Source organism: Moschus berezovskii, chromosome 18 (genome assembly GCF_049115385.1).
Source record: "Moschus berezovskii isolate FMDL1 chromosome 18, NW_MosBer_1.0, whole genome shotgun sequence".
Classification (NCBI taxonomy): domain Eukaryota; kingdom Metazoa; phylum Chordata; class Mammalia; order Artiodactyla; family Moschidae; genus Moschus; species Moschus berezovskii.
The window spans coordinates 44263261-44280292 of record NC_142477.1 but is presented as its reverse complement, the minus strand read 5'-3'; the positions used below and the strand labels follow the sequence as shown (position 1 = coordinate 44280292).

Genomic DNA, 17032 nt, shown 5'->3' with positions numbered 1-17032 from the left:
TAGGCGCCTCTGTCGATGGGATTCTCCAGGCATGAATACTGGAGTGGGTTCCCATGCCCTCCTCAGGGGATCCTGACCCAGGGATTGAACCTGTCTCTCGGTGTTTTGCACACAACCCACAATGGGTTAATAGATCTCAGGAGTTCTGCACTTCATCTTGTGCATTTTTCACTCTTGGAAACAAATGTGTAAGTTTCAGAATAGTGCTTTGAAACTCATAGCATGTGCTTTGAGGACAGGACATTAGATCACTTGAATTCCTTTGCATGATGAAGGCTGTTCATTTACATTGAGTCAAGGGATAAAGTTCTTTTTAACAGAAACAAAGAGCTGGTTCTTTCCAACATGTTTTATAGCTCTTCATATTCCTGCCAGCACAGTGTTATGTGCCTAGTTCGTACTCTATGTCTTTCTTAAATAATTGACAGTGGTTTAAAATACATACATCAGATTCACCTAAAATGGACAAGCTTCTTTTTAGAGGCTGTCATAAACTTTTACCAGTATCATTGTGTCACAATGGACAAAATTGGACTGTGGTATATTCTAATTCAAAGAAATTTTTTTTAATTCAAGGAACGTTTAACACACTAGCTTAGTTTCCAGTTTTCTTTGGCTTTCTCATTCTTTGTTACTTACACTCTTAGTCTGCCCAAGGACACCGTGTGTGGAAGCTCAGACTGGCTGGATATTCTTACCACAGCAGTTTGAGATATTTTAAAATGGACTAGCTATAGGGTCTTCTCATGCTTTAAAAATCTCAAACTTCTAAGAATTGGAGTTTATGATAGACATTCGTTGCTTCCATCTATAACTTTCATGTTTTGTACCATAACATATCAATGTTCTCTACAGAAATATTATGACTTGTTGCTTAACTTATTAAAATTGCAGCCAAGTAAGGTTGAAGGCGTGACTTATAGAAATATAAAAGTAAACATTATTGTGCGTGGATATTCTGCTTCATGGCAGTCTTACATGTCTGAAGACAGACTCATTTTGTCTCTTCTACTCCTTTCTTGCTCCACTCTCCAACCATTGCCATACTTCTCATGTCATTCAGTGACAAGCTCCAAACCATGAAGATACCCTGACTACTTACTCCCTTCTTTTCTATTTCCTATCTAATTCATGTTCATGAAGTGTTGCATTGACCTCTAAAATGTTTCTGAAATCAGGGGATTTGAGACTGTTTTAAAGCCAGATGTGAGTGTATTGCCTAATCTCCTTAAAACTATGAAATTAGGGGAAAGGAGCCGAGAGCCCTGTAAGCATTTACTGTCAAATCAGCAAGAGGACTTTTATGAAAAAATATATTAAATTTTCAGGAGGTTTCAGTGTTAGAAACATTTCTCGTCAGTCTACTTGAGTAAGAATTTATTTCATCATCTCTGGAAGCACTTGCTTTTTCCAAAATTCTGCAACCAGGAGACAGACTAGACAGTGGGAATTATTCAGAGTATATAGCACAGAGAAGGTGGTTGGTAAATGTTTAATGAGTGAGGAGCTGGACAGATGAACAACAATAGAATTGTCTTGATGAAAGGATCCTGAACTCTGCTTCTGTTTTCCGTTTTTGCTTCACAGAAATGTATATATTTTTGTTTTGGTTTATTCTTGCAAGACCAAGATAAGTGCCAAGATTTAGAAAGACAGACCCACCTTTCATATTAATCATTACTAGGGAAACACCACTAATGCATTAGTTTATTACCTAGTGCATTTAATCTGCAGGACATCCAAGAGAGTGCTTTAGAAAGGGTCTGTGATTGAAGACTCAGTGGTGCCAATTGTATGTTTAAAAAGAAAGAAATGAATGTCAGGGGTATATAGATTTTAATCTCCTATTATTCTGATAGTAGTAATGTGCCCAGAATTTTGGAAAGATTCTTGAGATTTTTCTTATCCACTGATTGCCGTATTGCTCATATTTCTTTGATATAATAATGTTAGCTATATTTAATAAATGTGACATAGTAATATTTATCCTGAACTTATCCTACAGCCACAGAATAATAGAGAACAACAGAATATTAAGGTGATAAAGTTCAAGTACTAAGCAATGAAGGTCAATGAGTTTTTCTGATTAGTTATTCCAGTAACTTCTTGCAAGTTAATTTTGTTGCACCACATACTGAAAGGTTGAAAGAGAATTACTTCTTATTTTCTGTTTGTTTTGCAGGGAAAGATGGTGAAAGGAATGGGAGGGGCTATGGATCTAGTGTCCAGTGCCAGAACCAAAGTAGTGGTCACCATGGAACATTCTGCAAAGGTAAGGAGGGCTACTTTTGGAAATTCACACTAGGCTGAAATCCTGTGCACCAGGTCATGTGGCTGTGGTTTTTATTGTTTGCTCTGGATCACTCAACTTGATCGCATTTATATTTTAGAGCAAAACGTTGCAAATAAAGACAATTATTTATTATCATTCAGCTAAATGTTTAACTTTGAAGCAGACGTCAGGGCATTCTTTGATTATTTGCCTCACGTGCACATTAAAGGTAAAGCTGTAATGTCTTCAAAGGCAGTGAAAAGATGTTAGGGAAGAGGTGTTGGTTCAGGTTTGTAGATATTTTTAATTTGAGGGCCACACCCAGAGGCATGAGGGGTGTTAGTTCCCCAACCAGGAATTGAACTCGTTCTGCCATACAGTGGAAGCTCAGTGTCCTAGCCACTGAACTGCCAGTGAACTCTGATTCACATTTAAAGATGGTTATAGTGGCTGCTATTTCTGTGAAAAATGAAAACGCAACAGAATGTGGTTTTTAAAAGCAGTTATTTTCAGATGGATAATATGACCTTTTTAATGGCTGTGGAGGTACCATTTTGAGAAAGTGTTAGAAAATGATGGACTATTCTGAAGAATATCGCACTTTTATTTTGATAAATTATTCAGTGTTTATTGAATGCCTATTCTGTGTTCGGCACTGCTGGAATTTGACTGTGACTTAAAATGGACAAGAATCCTTGACCTCATGGTGTGTAATTAATGATGATGATATCGCTATCCTACAATGGTGATGGCTTCCATTCACTGAGCTTACTGTGCTCCAATGGTACACTCAGCTCTCTGTGTGTATTTGCCTGTACAAGCCCATGAGCCTGATACAGGTATTTGCTGTGGGTCCAGAAACAGAGTTTCAGTGAAGTTAAGTACTTGCCTGAGGTCACATAACTAGTGGAACTGAGATTAGTCCTGATAGCTCTGACTCTGAAGCCCTGTCTTCTGAATACCAAGCTATCAGTATGGCTTCCTTTCTTATTCCTTTCTTATTTGTGTTTGAACCAGCTGAGCTTAATTGCCTTCCTGACCTGAATCCCTGGGCTTCTGGGATTTGCGAAGTTGATACTGAGTGACGAGTACGCTTTTCACTCTATGCCCTCTGCTCATTCTCCTTTAAAATTCTTAGTTTTGAAACAAAAGCTGTTTGTTTTCACCTTGTTGTTGTTGTTCAGTCGCTCAGTTGTGTCTGACGCTTTGCGACCCCGTGGACTGCAGCACGCCAGGCTTCCCTGTCCTTCACTCCCTCCCAGATTTTGTTCAAACTCATGTCCATTGAATCCGTGATGCCATTCAGCCATCTTGCCTTCTGGCGTTCCCTTCTCCTCCTGCCCTCAGTCTTTCCCAGCATCAGGGGCTTTTCCTTGATACCTGCTATTTTGAGTGGAAGTGGTAGTTCATTTTCACTTTTTTTATTTGGTGATGAAGTGTTGTTGGAGAGCTGGATCTGAAAGATTTGCATTTGACTTGCTTTCCATGAGGAGTCCTGTTACAGAATGATGTGTGTCATGAAGCAGTTTCATTGTGAAAACTGTAATACTACATACAAAATTATCATAAATTGCTTAGTAAACACTGAAAACTGAGCTGTGAAGCATAAATATGGAACAACAGAAATGAAACTAACACAGGTGACTTCTGAGCAGTGCCTTGCAAAAAGCATCCAAAATACTTCATTTCAGAGACAAAAGAATGCCAAGCACGCAAATCAAATCCAAATTTTTTCCAGAACATAATGTCTATTTGGAGGAAACTCTTGCCGACTTTCCTTTTGTTGTTCCTTCAATGTTGACGCATAGGCTGTGAAGTCCAACTCATTTCAGATTATTTTTGTGCATTCGTTTTCAAAACATTGGGCCTGTATTTAGCAAATCCTCTCTCTCTCACTTCTCTTTTCCCCCCAAACTGTTTTCTTTTTCCTCAGCTGGAATTTTTGATAGAAGAAACATGGTGCTTTAAACTTCTGATTAGAAGTCCCTTATTAAAGCTTTTAATAGAAGGAAAATACGCTTTTTTTTTTTTTTTAGCATTTCTTGTTTTTCTTCTCTCAGTGAGGAAATTGGCACTGACTTTTAGACTAGAACTGAAGTTAGATATTTTCCCTAGATAGTTTCAATTGAACAAACTAACAAAAAATATTCTTGTGATTAAGAGATTGGTTCAAGGTGGCAGAATAGAAGGACGTGTATTTATCTATCTCCTCTTGCGAGAGTCCCAAACTCACAACTAGCAGTTGAACAACCATTGACAGGAGGATGCAATAATAATAGTGATCTCTTCATACTTCATAGTTAGATAACCGTGAAAACTGGGCTTCCCTGTTTGCTCAGTGATAAAGAATCCACCTGCCAATGCAAGAGACACACGTTCGATCCTTGGGTTGGAAAGATGCCCTGGAGAAGAAAATGGCAACCCACTCCAGTATATTTGCTTGGGAAATCCCATGGACAGAGGAGCCTGGTGAGCTACAGTCCATGGGGTTGCAAAAGAGTTGGACATGACTTGGCAACTTAATAACAACAAACCTTGAAAACTAACCAAAAGAAGAAGTTTTTTTTTCTTGCCACCTTCACTTTTTACTCCTGGAATGTGATTCCTACTGTATATTGTTCATCTGGACTCGTTGTTACTGGCCCAACTTAAGGAGACACAAGGACCTCACCACTTCTTTCCTGCATCTTTTGTCTGCCTGAAGATTGGTACAGGTTGGAAAGAAAAGAGAGAGGAGAGTTCTTTCACTCCTAGTGGCCTCTCCAGTTAATAACCAGTTCTTTTAGACATGCCAGGTAACTTCTACTGCCTTATGACTAAGCGGACAGCATAGGGGGAGAATCCCTACAGTTTTCTAAGATACAGAGTGGATAGTTTGCAGTGAAGAATTAAAATCTGAAGAAATAAATATAATCTTGTATTCTTGGGCTGCTAATTTTTTTTTAGTAAGTGGATGGATCCATCGGCTGGTCTTAAGTATAGCTTTTTGCTCCTTTTCTTCATCTATAGGGTTACAGATGCAGGTTACTTACAAATATAGCATGACCTAATGTTTACAAATGTTTTAATCAAACAAAAGAAACTCTTTCCTTGCAAGTCTTTGCAGCCAGCCAGCAGCTTCTGGTATTTGTAGCCTGGCTGCCTACAGTGCTGCTTTAGAGTAACCATCCTTGCCTTGAAACTGCCTCTGGAGACATAGAGCAGGCACTGGTGTCAAACTGGCGTTGTAGAGTGGCTTTCATTTAGACTTAGGCATCGAGGTTCCAGGCAAAATTACAAAAAAGTAGTGGTGGTCTTTGGTGTCTAGCCACCTTCTTTCTTATCTTCTTTTGATCTCTTGGCATGTCCTTCATTTGCCCTCTAAACATGGGGAAAAATGAAGGAAAGAAGTAGGAGTTTGAGTCCTTACTAGGTGCAAGGCTCTGGGTATGGCTTTGTAGATACTGAATCTATTAACCTCTCAGTGACCCTGTAATGTAAGCCTGGGATGTAGGCAGAAACTTGTCCAGGTCAGTGGCAGAGCTTGAAGTTTTACTCAATTTGGTCTAGTCCATGTTCATCATACGATTCCATGCTGAAGCCTCACGAGAGTCTCCTCTGTATCACCATCCCACCCACCCCGGCCATTTTCTGGAAGCATCGGCTTTCAGAATTACCTGTTTCTTTTTTTTTCATTTTTCCTGGTCAAAGCTCTCCTTTCTTTGTTGAGATGGATATCAACAAAATATTCAGATTTTTTTTTTTATTGGCCATGTCCTTTGGCTTGTGGAATTGAACTCCTTGCTCTCACTCAGCAGGGAGAGCAAGGAGCCCTATCCACTGGACCACCGCCAGAGAATTCTCTCAGCAAAATATTTACAAGAAAGCAACGAGAATTGTGGCACTTAACCCATCTCCCCTTCTTTCCTCTTGTATTGGAACCCTCCCCAGTTTTGGCTGGGCACATTGTAGCCCAGTGACAGACTATACTTTCCAGGCCTACCTTGTGTGTTGTTCAGTCACGAAGTCGTGTCTGACTCTTCACGACCCCATAGACTGCAGCACACCAGGCTTCCCTGTCCTGCACATCTCTCAGAGCTTACTCAAACTCATGTCCAATGAGTTAGTGATGCTATCCAGCCATTGCATCCTCTGTCATCCCCTTCTCCTTCTGTCAATCCATATGACCAGGTTTGAGTCAGTGGGATTTGAGCATTTGAACCCATGTAATTTCTGGATCGCACTTTTAAAGATAAAGCCGATTTCTTTGGGCTTTCTTTGCCCCTCTCTGGTCTTCTGAGAAAGACCTTAACTGTAGCTTTGGACCCAAAGTTGTAAACCACATGCTACCCCAGTGCAAAGCTGTTTTCAACAACCTGGATCCCTCAACACCATATCCTCTCTTTTATTAGTTCCTCCAGGGCTCCATGTAACTTCATCCAAGGCCCTCTGCACCTCTGGCCCTCTGCATTTTTCTTGGATACTGTATGAGTTTTTGGCCCCAACAGTTATTCTTCACTTAGTAGATCCCTGATCCTTATTTCCACACTGGAATTGTCTGATGAATACTAGGACTGTATTTCTTCCCTGTTAGATGACTCCCCCCACCCCCTGATTGTTCCATAACTACCTCAACTATAACACTTTTACAAGTAAAATCATAATTTCCTCTAAAAATCTTCTGCTAGTCTAACTGGAGAAGTGATGATGTCCCTGCCCCTTCTGGAAGTTACCCATGGAATTTCTGCCCCTCTCCTGGCACCAAGCACTGTATGCATTGCATCCACAATACCCCTGTAATCTGCTACATCCTGTGCATTTCTGCTTGTTTAGGTCCTTGTCACATCTGCATAGCATCCCAAAGATCCTCTTACTACTAGACAAACTTTCTTTCCTGGTAACCAATCATGCCATGCCACTGCCAAAGTGACAGGTCTCAAACTAAAGCTGAATTGAATTAGCTGCTAAATCACTTCAGTCGTGTCCGACTGCGATGCCATAGATGGTAGGTAGCCCACCAGGCTCCCCCGTCCCTGGGATTCTCCTGGCAAAAACACTGGAGTGGGTTGCCATGAATTCAGTTCAGTTCAGTCGCTCAGTCGTGTCTGACTCTTTGCGACCCCATGAATCACAGCACGCCAGGCCTCCCTGTCCATCACCAACTCCCGGAGTTCACTCAAACTCATGTCCATCGAGTCGGTGATGCCATCCAGCCATCTCATTCTCTGTCGTCCCCGTCTCCTCCCACCCCCAATCCCTCCCAGCATCAGAGTCTTTTCCAGTGAGTCAACTCGAAGCATGAGGTGGCCAAAGTATTAGAGTTTCAGCTTCAGCATCAGTCCTTCCAATGAACACCCAGGATTGATCTCCTTTAGGATGGACTGGTTGGATCTCCTTGCAGTCCAAGGGACTCTCAAGAGTCTTCTCCAACACCACAGTTCAAAAGCATCGATTCTTCGGCAATCAGCTTTCTTCACAGTCCAACTCTCACATCCATACATGACCACGGGAAAAACCATAGCCTTGACTAGACAGACCTTGGTTGGCAAAGTAATGTCTCTGCTTTTTAATATGCTATCTAGGCTGATCATAACTTTCCTTCCAAGGAGTAAGCGTCTTTTAATTTCATGGCTGCAGTCAGCATCTGCAGTGATTTTGGAGCCCAAAAAAATAAAGTCTGACACTGTTATGAATTAGGGCCGTATTATTTAGCTAGTCGCAAAGAGTCGGACACGACTGAGCGACCGAACTGAACTGAACTGAGCCTCCCAGTCTTTTGTCATCAACTCCCCAGCAGCCCACCCCATTCTGTTTCCAGGGCTTCACTTCTAGGATCTCCACAAATACATCGTGTTGTTTCACGTTCTTAGCTGTTTCCATGTTCTGTTCTCTTTCTTTTTTGATTTGGCTCACTTCTACCTCTACTCCATCAAATATAAATGAGCCAGCATTTTATGAATTTGCTGGCTTAGCACCTTCCATCCTCTGATGAATATTCTTTGATGCTTTTTCTGGAAATTTGGCAGAATTATTGTATGTAAGTATGTTAATTTACTTGTTTCTGCAGGCACCAAATATTTGTTGAGTGCCTACTGTATGCCGAGCACTACAGTAGACTCTGAGGAAGTTAAAAATAGAAAGATGTAGTCCTTCATTTAGACAGGTCAGGGTCTCATGGGGATAGAGTCATAGAAACCAATACTTAGAATAGTTACACAGCAGAGTGCATCTCATGGGATGCAGCATTTGCATCGAGATCTGATGGATGGGGCAGAGTTTGAAGGCACCTGTATGTTGCAGGTCAGGGGAATAGGCACTGGTGTTGGAGGGCAGTGCATGCTGAGATTGCTATTGTCAGAGAACAAAAGAAGAGTTAGGTGGAAACACACACACAGTTCTCCACACGGTGGTAGGAGTGATGTTTTAAAAATATAAATCAGATGATATCACTTCTTTCTGAGCTCAGAGACCCTCCATGGCTTCCCATCTCCCTTAGATCAAGTTCAGAGTGGTACATATTGTCTCTAAGGCCCTCCCTGGTTTGTCAGCATCAATCCCAGTACCTCTGTGATTCCAGCTACTGGGATTCTCCCATTTGCCCACTGAGCTTTAGCCAGACTCTATTCTTGTAAGTTTCTGGAACATTCCAAACACCCTCTGCCTCGGGGCCTTTGCGCTTGTTACTCTCTGTGCCTGGAAAGCTCTTCCTCAGGTATCTGCCTGGCTCGCCTCCTCAGTTCAGTCAGATCTCTGTTGAGAATACCAGAGCAGCTTCCTCTGACTATTATACAAAATGAAATTCCCCCCTTTTCTGATGATTCTTCATCTCCTTTCTGCACTAGAATGCGAGTTCCATGAGGGCAGGGGCTCTTTCTACCACAACAGCTGAGGAAAATCATGCCCGGTGCGTATTCAGTTCAGTTCAGTTCAGTTCAGTCGCTCAGTCGTGTCTGACTCTCTGCGACCCCATGAATCACAGCACGCCAGGCCTCCCTGTCCATCACCAACTCCTGGAGTTCACTCAAACTCGTGTCCATCAAGTCGGTGATGCCATCAAGCCATCTCATTCCCTGTCGTCCCCGTCTCCTCCCACCCCCAATCCCTCCCAGCATCAGAGTCTTTTCTAGTGAGTCAACTCGTCGCATGAGGTGGCCAAAGTATTGCAGTTTCAGCTTTAGCATCAGTCCTTCCAATGAACACCCAGGATTGATCTCCTCTAGAATGGACTGGTTGGATCTCCTTGCAGTCCAAGGGACTCTCAAGAGTCTTCTCCAGCACCACAATTCAAAAGCATCAATTCTTCGGCGCTCAGCTTTCTTCACAGTCCAACTCTCACATCCATACATGACCACGGGAAAAACCATAGCCTTGACTAGACGGACCTTTGTTGGCAAAGTAATGTCTCTGCTTTTTAATATGCTATCTAGGTTGGTCATAACTTTCCTTCCAAGGAGTAAGCGTCTTTTAATTTCATGGCTGCAATCAGCATCTGCAGTGATTTTGGAGCCCAAAAAAATAAAGTCTGACACTGTTTCCACTGTTTCCCCATCTATTTCCCATGAAGTGATGGGACCAGATGCCATGATCTTCATTTTATGAATGTTGAGCTTCAAGCCAGACTTTTCACTCTCCTGTTTCACTTTCATCAGAGGCTTTTAAGAATCAGTAATTGTTGAATTCATTAATTTGAACATATTTGAACAGTTTTAACATTTTCCAAGCAGTTATACATTTATAAACTGCCTCTATTTTATCATTATAACACTATTCTGAGGTAAGTCTTAACTGTTTTCCTTCTGAAGATAATCCAGCCAAATTTCATGGAGATTAAACATTCTGATAAAGGTCAAGTAGAAAATTAAGACCAGAAGCAAGCTGAGAACCTATATATCCTGCCTCCCTTTTCTGTTACTAAACTTTTCTGTCTGGCAACTACCATCATCACTAACAATATAAAGGAAAGTGTTTTGTTCTCAACATTGTATACTGGAAATGTGTTCCTAAGGGTATAACTCTCAGAGCACAAAAGCAAAGAAATTCAGTCATAGCTGTCATTTATCGGAAACAGGCAAAGCTCTGGTACTTATTTTTGAGAACATAAATGAAAGCTCTATTTCTGAAACAGGCTTAGGTTTTATTTTTATTACAGTAGGAGGCCTGGATTCTGAAGGATAAAAAGAGTCATAATTATATTGTTACGAAGCTGAGGATAAATCTTTGTGAATAATATTTTTATTAAGTCTAATCCGTATCTGATAGCAAAGCAGTCATATCAAAATCTTGAATACTGTTTTAGTTTGTCTTTGCTTTTTTAATATGATGTAACTTATTTTTTAACTTTTATATTGGGGTCTAGTTGACTAACAATGTTGTGTTAGTTTCAGGTGTTCAGCAAAGTGATTCAGTTATACATATACATGTGTCTATTCTTTTTCAAGTTCTTTTCCCATTTAGGTTATTATAGAATGTTGAGCAGAGAACTATACAGTAGCTTCTTGTTGATTATCTGTTTTAAAATTAATAGTGTGTATAGGTCAATTCCAGCCTCCCATCTGTCCATCCTCCCCACCCTTCCCGCCAATGAGAAGTTTGTTCTCTAGGTCTCGGATTCTGTTTCATACGTAAGTTCATTTGTCTTTTTTTGTCATGAAGTTGAGAATAAATCTTTGTGAATAATACTTTTATTAAGTCCAATTCATATATAATAGCAAAGGTATCATGGAAATCTTGAATGCTGTTTTACCTTGTTTTTGTGTTTTTTGTGCAGAGGAATTATACAAGGTATCGATAAATGAGATTTATTCATCCTTTTTAATTTGGATCAAATATACTACCAACAGCCAGCAAATATAAAGAGTTTTTTTAAAAGATGCTTTCTCAGAAACATCCTTGCGATAATTTTCAGCAACGTTGAAGAGTATCCCAAGATAAAGAAAGTATTCTTTTGTGAGGATAATTCATAATTAACAGTTTCATTTGGTTTAATTTTTTTCCATTCATAAGAGCTTGTCGCTGTTTTATAAATTGTTAATGAAACTTCTTGGCTAGGCTTGTTTGGAAAAAAAAAACAATATTCACCATTAAAAATAGAAATCCTCACATGGTTTTGTTTTTTTTATTTGTCCTTTAATGATGGACATGCCTGCAAAAAAAAAAAAAAATGTTATAATGGAAGAAAATAGCAGAACACAGCCCAGCATCCAATAAAGCCCTTTAAAATGTCTTATAGAATTTAATTAAGTGAATAAATTAAGTCCTGTGATCTTGAGTATCCATAGTTCTTGATAGGAAAGCTAACACTCAGAGCGGCTTTCCAAGGCACCATACCAGTTCAGAGATGGAAAGGGAAAATAATTTCTGCTCAGTCCTGGACTCTGCCATCCTTCGTCTAGAGACCATAGGATGCAGTCTTTGGAGAGAAAATAAAAGGCCATGATAAAGACCTTTGTATTATATTGAAGAAAAATGGCCTTCTATTCTCAGGTCTCAAAGCCCTGAAGACTATTTTCAGGGAAATGACTTGCGGTATCTATTGTCTCATTTGGCTGGTCTTCCCCTGAGAATGCGCCTGTGTAACTACAAACTGTTATTACATCCACTTGTGAAAACCATTTGTGATAGCAGTCATTGTCCGCTTCAGAGCTAGCTGAGTCTTTCCACTGAAGTCCTATGTGGCTTGTTGGCATCCCTGCCACATAGGTGCTATGTAAAGGCTAAAAATATCCCAGGAGGATAAACTCAGTGTGAGTAACGTGATCATCATCTTGTCGTCGTATTCTGTGTACATTGCTTTTCTTTCTTTAGCAACTCACATCTTTCTTTTCTAGGTACCATATCAATCATCACAGTGCTCTGACAGCCGTGGGCTTTGTAATAGAGTGTCCCCCAGTTTTTTATGTCTGTTCTGTGTGTGCTTGTGTGTGTGTGTGTATAGAAAGAAGGGGTGATGGCAGTGGCACTCGGGTTTCCTCCATGATATTTTGGCATGCCGTAAGAGATGTCCTTGGTTTTGTTTTGCCACCAGACAAAGTATGGAGTATTCCTTTGGCAGGGTCAGCCTTTGTAGCCCTGCTTTTCAGCCGATTAATGTAAACCTTGCAGCTTTAGGAGAGAGCAGGCAGAAGAAGTAGAATAAGTATAATTCACTCAGTTTCTGTCTTATACTTTCGTATGCTTCACAATGCAGTCCTTTTTTTTTTTGGCTGTGCCACATATCTTGTGAGATATTAGTTTCCTGACTAGGGATTGAACCCAGGCCAGGCCAGTGAAAGTCCTAACCAGTGGACCACAAGGGCATTCTCTATAGTGTAGTCTTGAAGTGTCTTTGCTTCTCCCTTTGCTTATGCCTTTATCTATCTCCCCTAAGTTCCTTTGTACACTTCTGCAACCTTTACTTCTCCTAGTGAGCTCAGAGATGCTAAGGAGGTAGAAGTACATTTCTTAGGACTAGAGCAGCCTCCAGTAGACCACGAACACTCAGCCACATAATATTTTACAACTCTGATGCTGCTGGATTCCTTGGATAAGAATTGTAATAGTCAGTGTTTATTGATCACTGTGGTTTGGCTAGTACTCTACTCATTGCTGAAGATACAGAGATAAATTGTTTCAGCATCCAGGGAGCTCAGAGTCCAGTGCTGGGTAAAGAGAAGGCAACATTGCATTTGTGGAGAGCAGAGGAAACACAGGAGCACCTAAGAGGTGGACCAGACTGGGAATGTCCCTCGGAGACTGGAGTAAGGGCACTCTATAGGGGATGTTGGAGATGGTTTCTCCAGGGTAGATGACCTGGAGAGCCAAGTCATGAAGAGTGGGGTGGGTGTTGCCATTCAAATGTGGGGTGAAGGGGTACATGGCGTGTGTTTCAGGTGGCATGGACACACCCTTGAAGACTTGATCCCTTAAGAAGCAACCACCTTCTAGACTTTGCCTTCTTTGTACTTGATCACAGGGCTTTCCCAAAGAAAATGCCTGAAAGAAGAAATAATATTGGGCCACATTTAAGAAACACTTAACAGAAAAGATGGGCATGGAATGGGGTTTTATGTAAATCAGAGTTTTACATGAATGCTCTGTTGCCTTAGATAAATGAAATGGTGACATGGAATGCAAAAATCACTGGAAAAAAACTTGTTATCTGGGATTAAGCTTATTGTGATAACATGAAGCTTGTTGTAATGATGACAAGGGGGTTGTTATCATTTAACCAGAATTATTTATACTGAAGAATTTAGCAAAGTTACAGATTATCTAAAGAATTAAAGAGACATCACCATGAAGCAAGTAATAGAAAGTATTCGGTTGGATAAAAAGAAAATGGTGGTTTCCTAGATTTTATAGGAGGTCTGCAAGTGATGCAGTGGGGAAGAGAAAAGCTGGAGAAGCAGGTGGAGGAAACATTTAAATGTTCACCAAGGTTATGATGAAGTTGGCAAAGAAGGAAATACATATATAAATCAGAAGCCTTGAGGACCAGTCGGAGCTTTTTTGATGCTTCACTTGGTGTTTGGTCATCTACCTTTTCTGACATTTCTTCATGGAGAAAGAAAGGAGCAGATTGATGGAGAGGAACAAGACACCACTCACCCTAAAAATTCACATGTAGATTCAACCCCTCCCACTTTACTGCGCTTTCAGAACATTGCTTCCTACCGTGATCAGGTAAGGAAGACTCGGCAGTTGAAAAGAAAACCACAGCACAGAGAATGTAAAGGACCAAATGCCAATTAAATGGAAGAGTTAAAATGAAACACCCGGTCTTTGGACTCCTAATAAAGTGTTCTTTGCTGTCACACTACACTGCATCTCTTTTGGGGGATTTATTTTTTATTGCTAAAAACCCAGTGATTGTTCCTGCTTTGTGAATCATAGCACATTGTGAGGCTCAGCCTGGCACGATTAGAATAGAGTGCTCAAGTGAGAGTTAGTCATACTTTGGCTTCATAGCTAAACTATTGTTGAATATTGAAACTGTGACATTCTTTAATCCTTCTGCATCTCATTTTCTCTTTTTCCCTGATCTGTGTTATGTCTTGAAGTTCAGTGTGAATGGAGTCATCTAGCTACCTTGTTCTCACTGTTAGAATACTGTTGGTGCTACCATCCTAGGCCAGCCATATGGTTTGCTCCAAAATACAGGTTGCAGTTTCATTGGTTTTGTGGGTCTTGGGAATTCTGTTTAGGCCATTTTCTGTGTAACTCTGTGTTCAACTTCATTGAGGAACTTAAGACTTCCTGAAGAATTCCCTGGTGGTTTAGTTGCTAAGTTGTGTAGGACTCTTTATGACCCCATGGACTGTGTCCATGTTGGTCCCCATGTAGCCTGTCAGGCTCCTCTGTCCATGGGAATTTTTTAGGCAAGAATACTGGAGTGGGTTGCCATTGCCTTCTCCAGGGGATCTTCCCCACCCAGGGATCAAACCTGGGTCTCCTGCATTGCAGGCAGATTCTTTACCATCTGAGTCACCAAGAAAGCCTAAATAATTCCCTGGTAGATTGTGGAAATGTTCAGTATATGTTATGTAAACAGTTCAAGGTTACTGAGCACTTGCTAAGTGCTGGACACTTACAGTCACCCCTGAGGTATAGCAGATGGATAAGCATAGACATAGGATCCTTGCCCAGCTAGTGTGGAGTGGAGTGAGGCTTTATACTCAGGTCCTTTGACTCTGCTCTGAATCACTGAGCTGTACTGTTTACATGGAAAATGGTTTCTGAAAGTTGTGTCTTGGTGATGTGCTGTGCTGTGCTTAATCGTTCAATCATGTCCGTCTCTTTTTGACCCCATGGACTGTAGCCCACCAGGCTCCTCTGTCCATGGGGATTCTTCAGGCAAGAATACTGGCGTGGGTTGCCATGGCCTTCTCCAGGGGATCTTCCAACCCAGAAATTGAACCGAGGTCTCCTGCATTGCCGGCGGATTCTTTATCAGCTGAGCTACCAGGGAAGCCCCTCTGTCTTGGTAGGGCACAGTTAATTCTGGTAGTTGAAATTCTCCTAAACCAGAGTTGGTTGTTCATTGGAACCCAGGTGGCTGCTTTCACACTAGATGTAGATCTTGCTCAAATAACGGGAACAAAGTAAGAGCTCCCCACAGAAAACGTGCCTTGGAGGCCCACAGATTTTTCACTTTGTTCACATGCAGACCTGGAATTCATTGTGACATGTCTTATTTGAGTTATATGAAGTGCAAGGAGTCCTGAGAACTATAGAAGTTCGAACGTTCATCATTAATTTCAGCTCTTTAATTAAGCGTCTGTGACATGTGCAAGCTTTCTTTGAAATCTTGGAATGAAAATAGATAATTAAAAATGAAGCAGAAATGAGGTTCTATTTCTACAGCTATAAATTTTCTTACACAGTAAAATCTAGAAACATACAGTTTGTTGTTAAAAGTATAATTTCTATCCACTCTCTCTATATATTTAGCACTAATTTTGACTAAATTAAAGTAATACAGTTTGTCATTTTTTGAAATTCACCCAAGATTCCCAATGGAATTCCCCTTTTTTCCCATTCGTTCATTCAAAAAACACTGAATATCTTTTGTGCCATACACTGAATTAAGTATACTGCTAAGTCACTTCAGTCGTGTCCAACTCTGTGCGACCCCATAGACGGAAGCCCACCAAGCTCCCCCGTCCCTGGGATTCTCCAGGCAAGAACACTGGAGTGGGTTGCCATTTCCTTCTCCAATGCGTGAAAGTGAAAAGTGAAAGTGAGGTCTCTCAGTCGTGTCCGACTGAGTGACCCCATGGACTCAGCCTACCAGGCTCCTCCATCCATGGGATTTTCGAGGCAAGAATACTGGAGTGGCTTACCATTGCCTTCTCCGAATTAAGTATACTAAAGCCTCTTAATTACTCGTATGTTGGTGCATTGACATGTTATCACAAGGAGTAAAATCTTAAGCACAGTTATTTGAAATCCTTTTCTTCTGATCATACTTGGTATGATAGCAGTTTTGAGAGAGACATAAACCAGGTAGTGGTGCATAATTGACAAGGTGAAACTTGGAGATGGCTAAAGATGATGATGGCAACATGTGTTGTGCTTTTAGACCCAAAATAGAAGCAGTAGGAGCATTTTTGCCATTTTAAATAGAGGATCTAAAATGTGACAAATTAGCCTTCAGCCTCAAGGGAAATAGTAATTTAGGCTCCTGGTGCTTGATCCTTAGAAAGGAGCTTCATCATAATCAGAAGAAAATGATCTGAAGATCAGATCATCAGAGCTAATGTTTCAACTGTGCTCCAGAGATGTGCCCCATCGGTCACCTCTGTACCGTGGGGGGAATAGGGAATGGCAGAAAGGGGTTGATGGTTGAAAACCTGCTTCCTATCTCAATCCCTCTTTCATGTTTGAAGAAAAGGTAGTGTAGCCGAAGGATTCTTTGAAAAAAATATGACTATAGACCAGAACACACATTTTACCACTGAGCAAACGGAGACCCAGCTATATTCCAGGAAAGGCAAATAGCTATATAAGAAAGTGAATATAGTCGTGGTTTTCTGCACTGCCTGGGGCATCAGTGAGCTGTTTTGCAGTCATTTTGCCAGCGTGGTGTAAGTGCTGACTATTGAGTTATGTGCGAATGGTGACATCGCTACTCTGGGTGAGCTGAAGAAGATGAAGCGTGGGGGTTTGCAGGAGAGGAACGTCTTCATGTGCCCCTGTGAGAAGTTAATAGATAATACCTACAGCTGGTTAGTTAAGACACAAATAGCTTGGTCCACATAGCATTTGAAAATGCAGAGGTTCAATGGAACAGAATAGAGAGCC

General features: G+C 41.0%; 1 protein-coding gene across 2 annotated transcripts in view; it reads left to right on the top strand.

Annotated features, from left to right (window-relative positions):
* OXCT1 (3-oxoacid CoA-transferase 1) overlaps positions 1-17032 on the top strand; it is a 181982-nt gene that overhangs the window by 145138 nt on the left and 19812 nt on the right. For both annotated transcript variants that reach the window (XM_055422121.2, XM_088827668.1), the window contains exon 14: positions 2183-2272. In XM_055422121.2, the coding sequence (XP_055278096.2) occupies positions 2183-2272 (90 nt within the window). The remainder of the gene's footprint in view (positions 1-2182; positions 2273-17032) is intronic.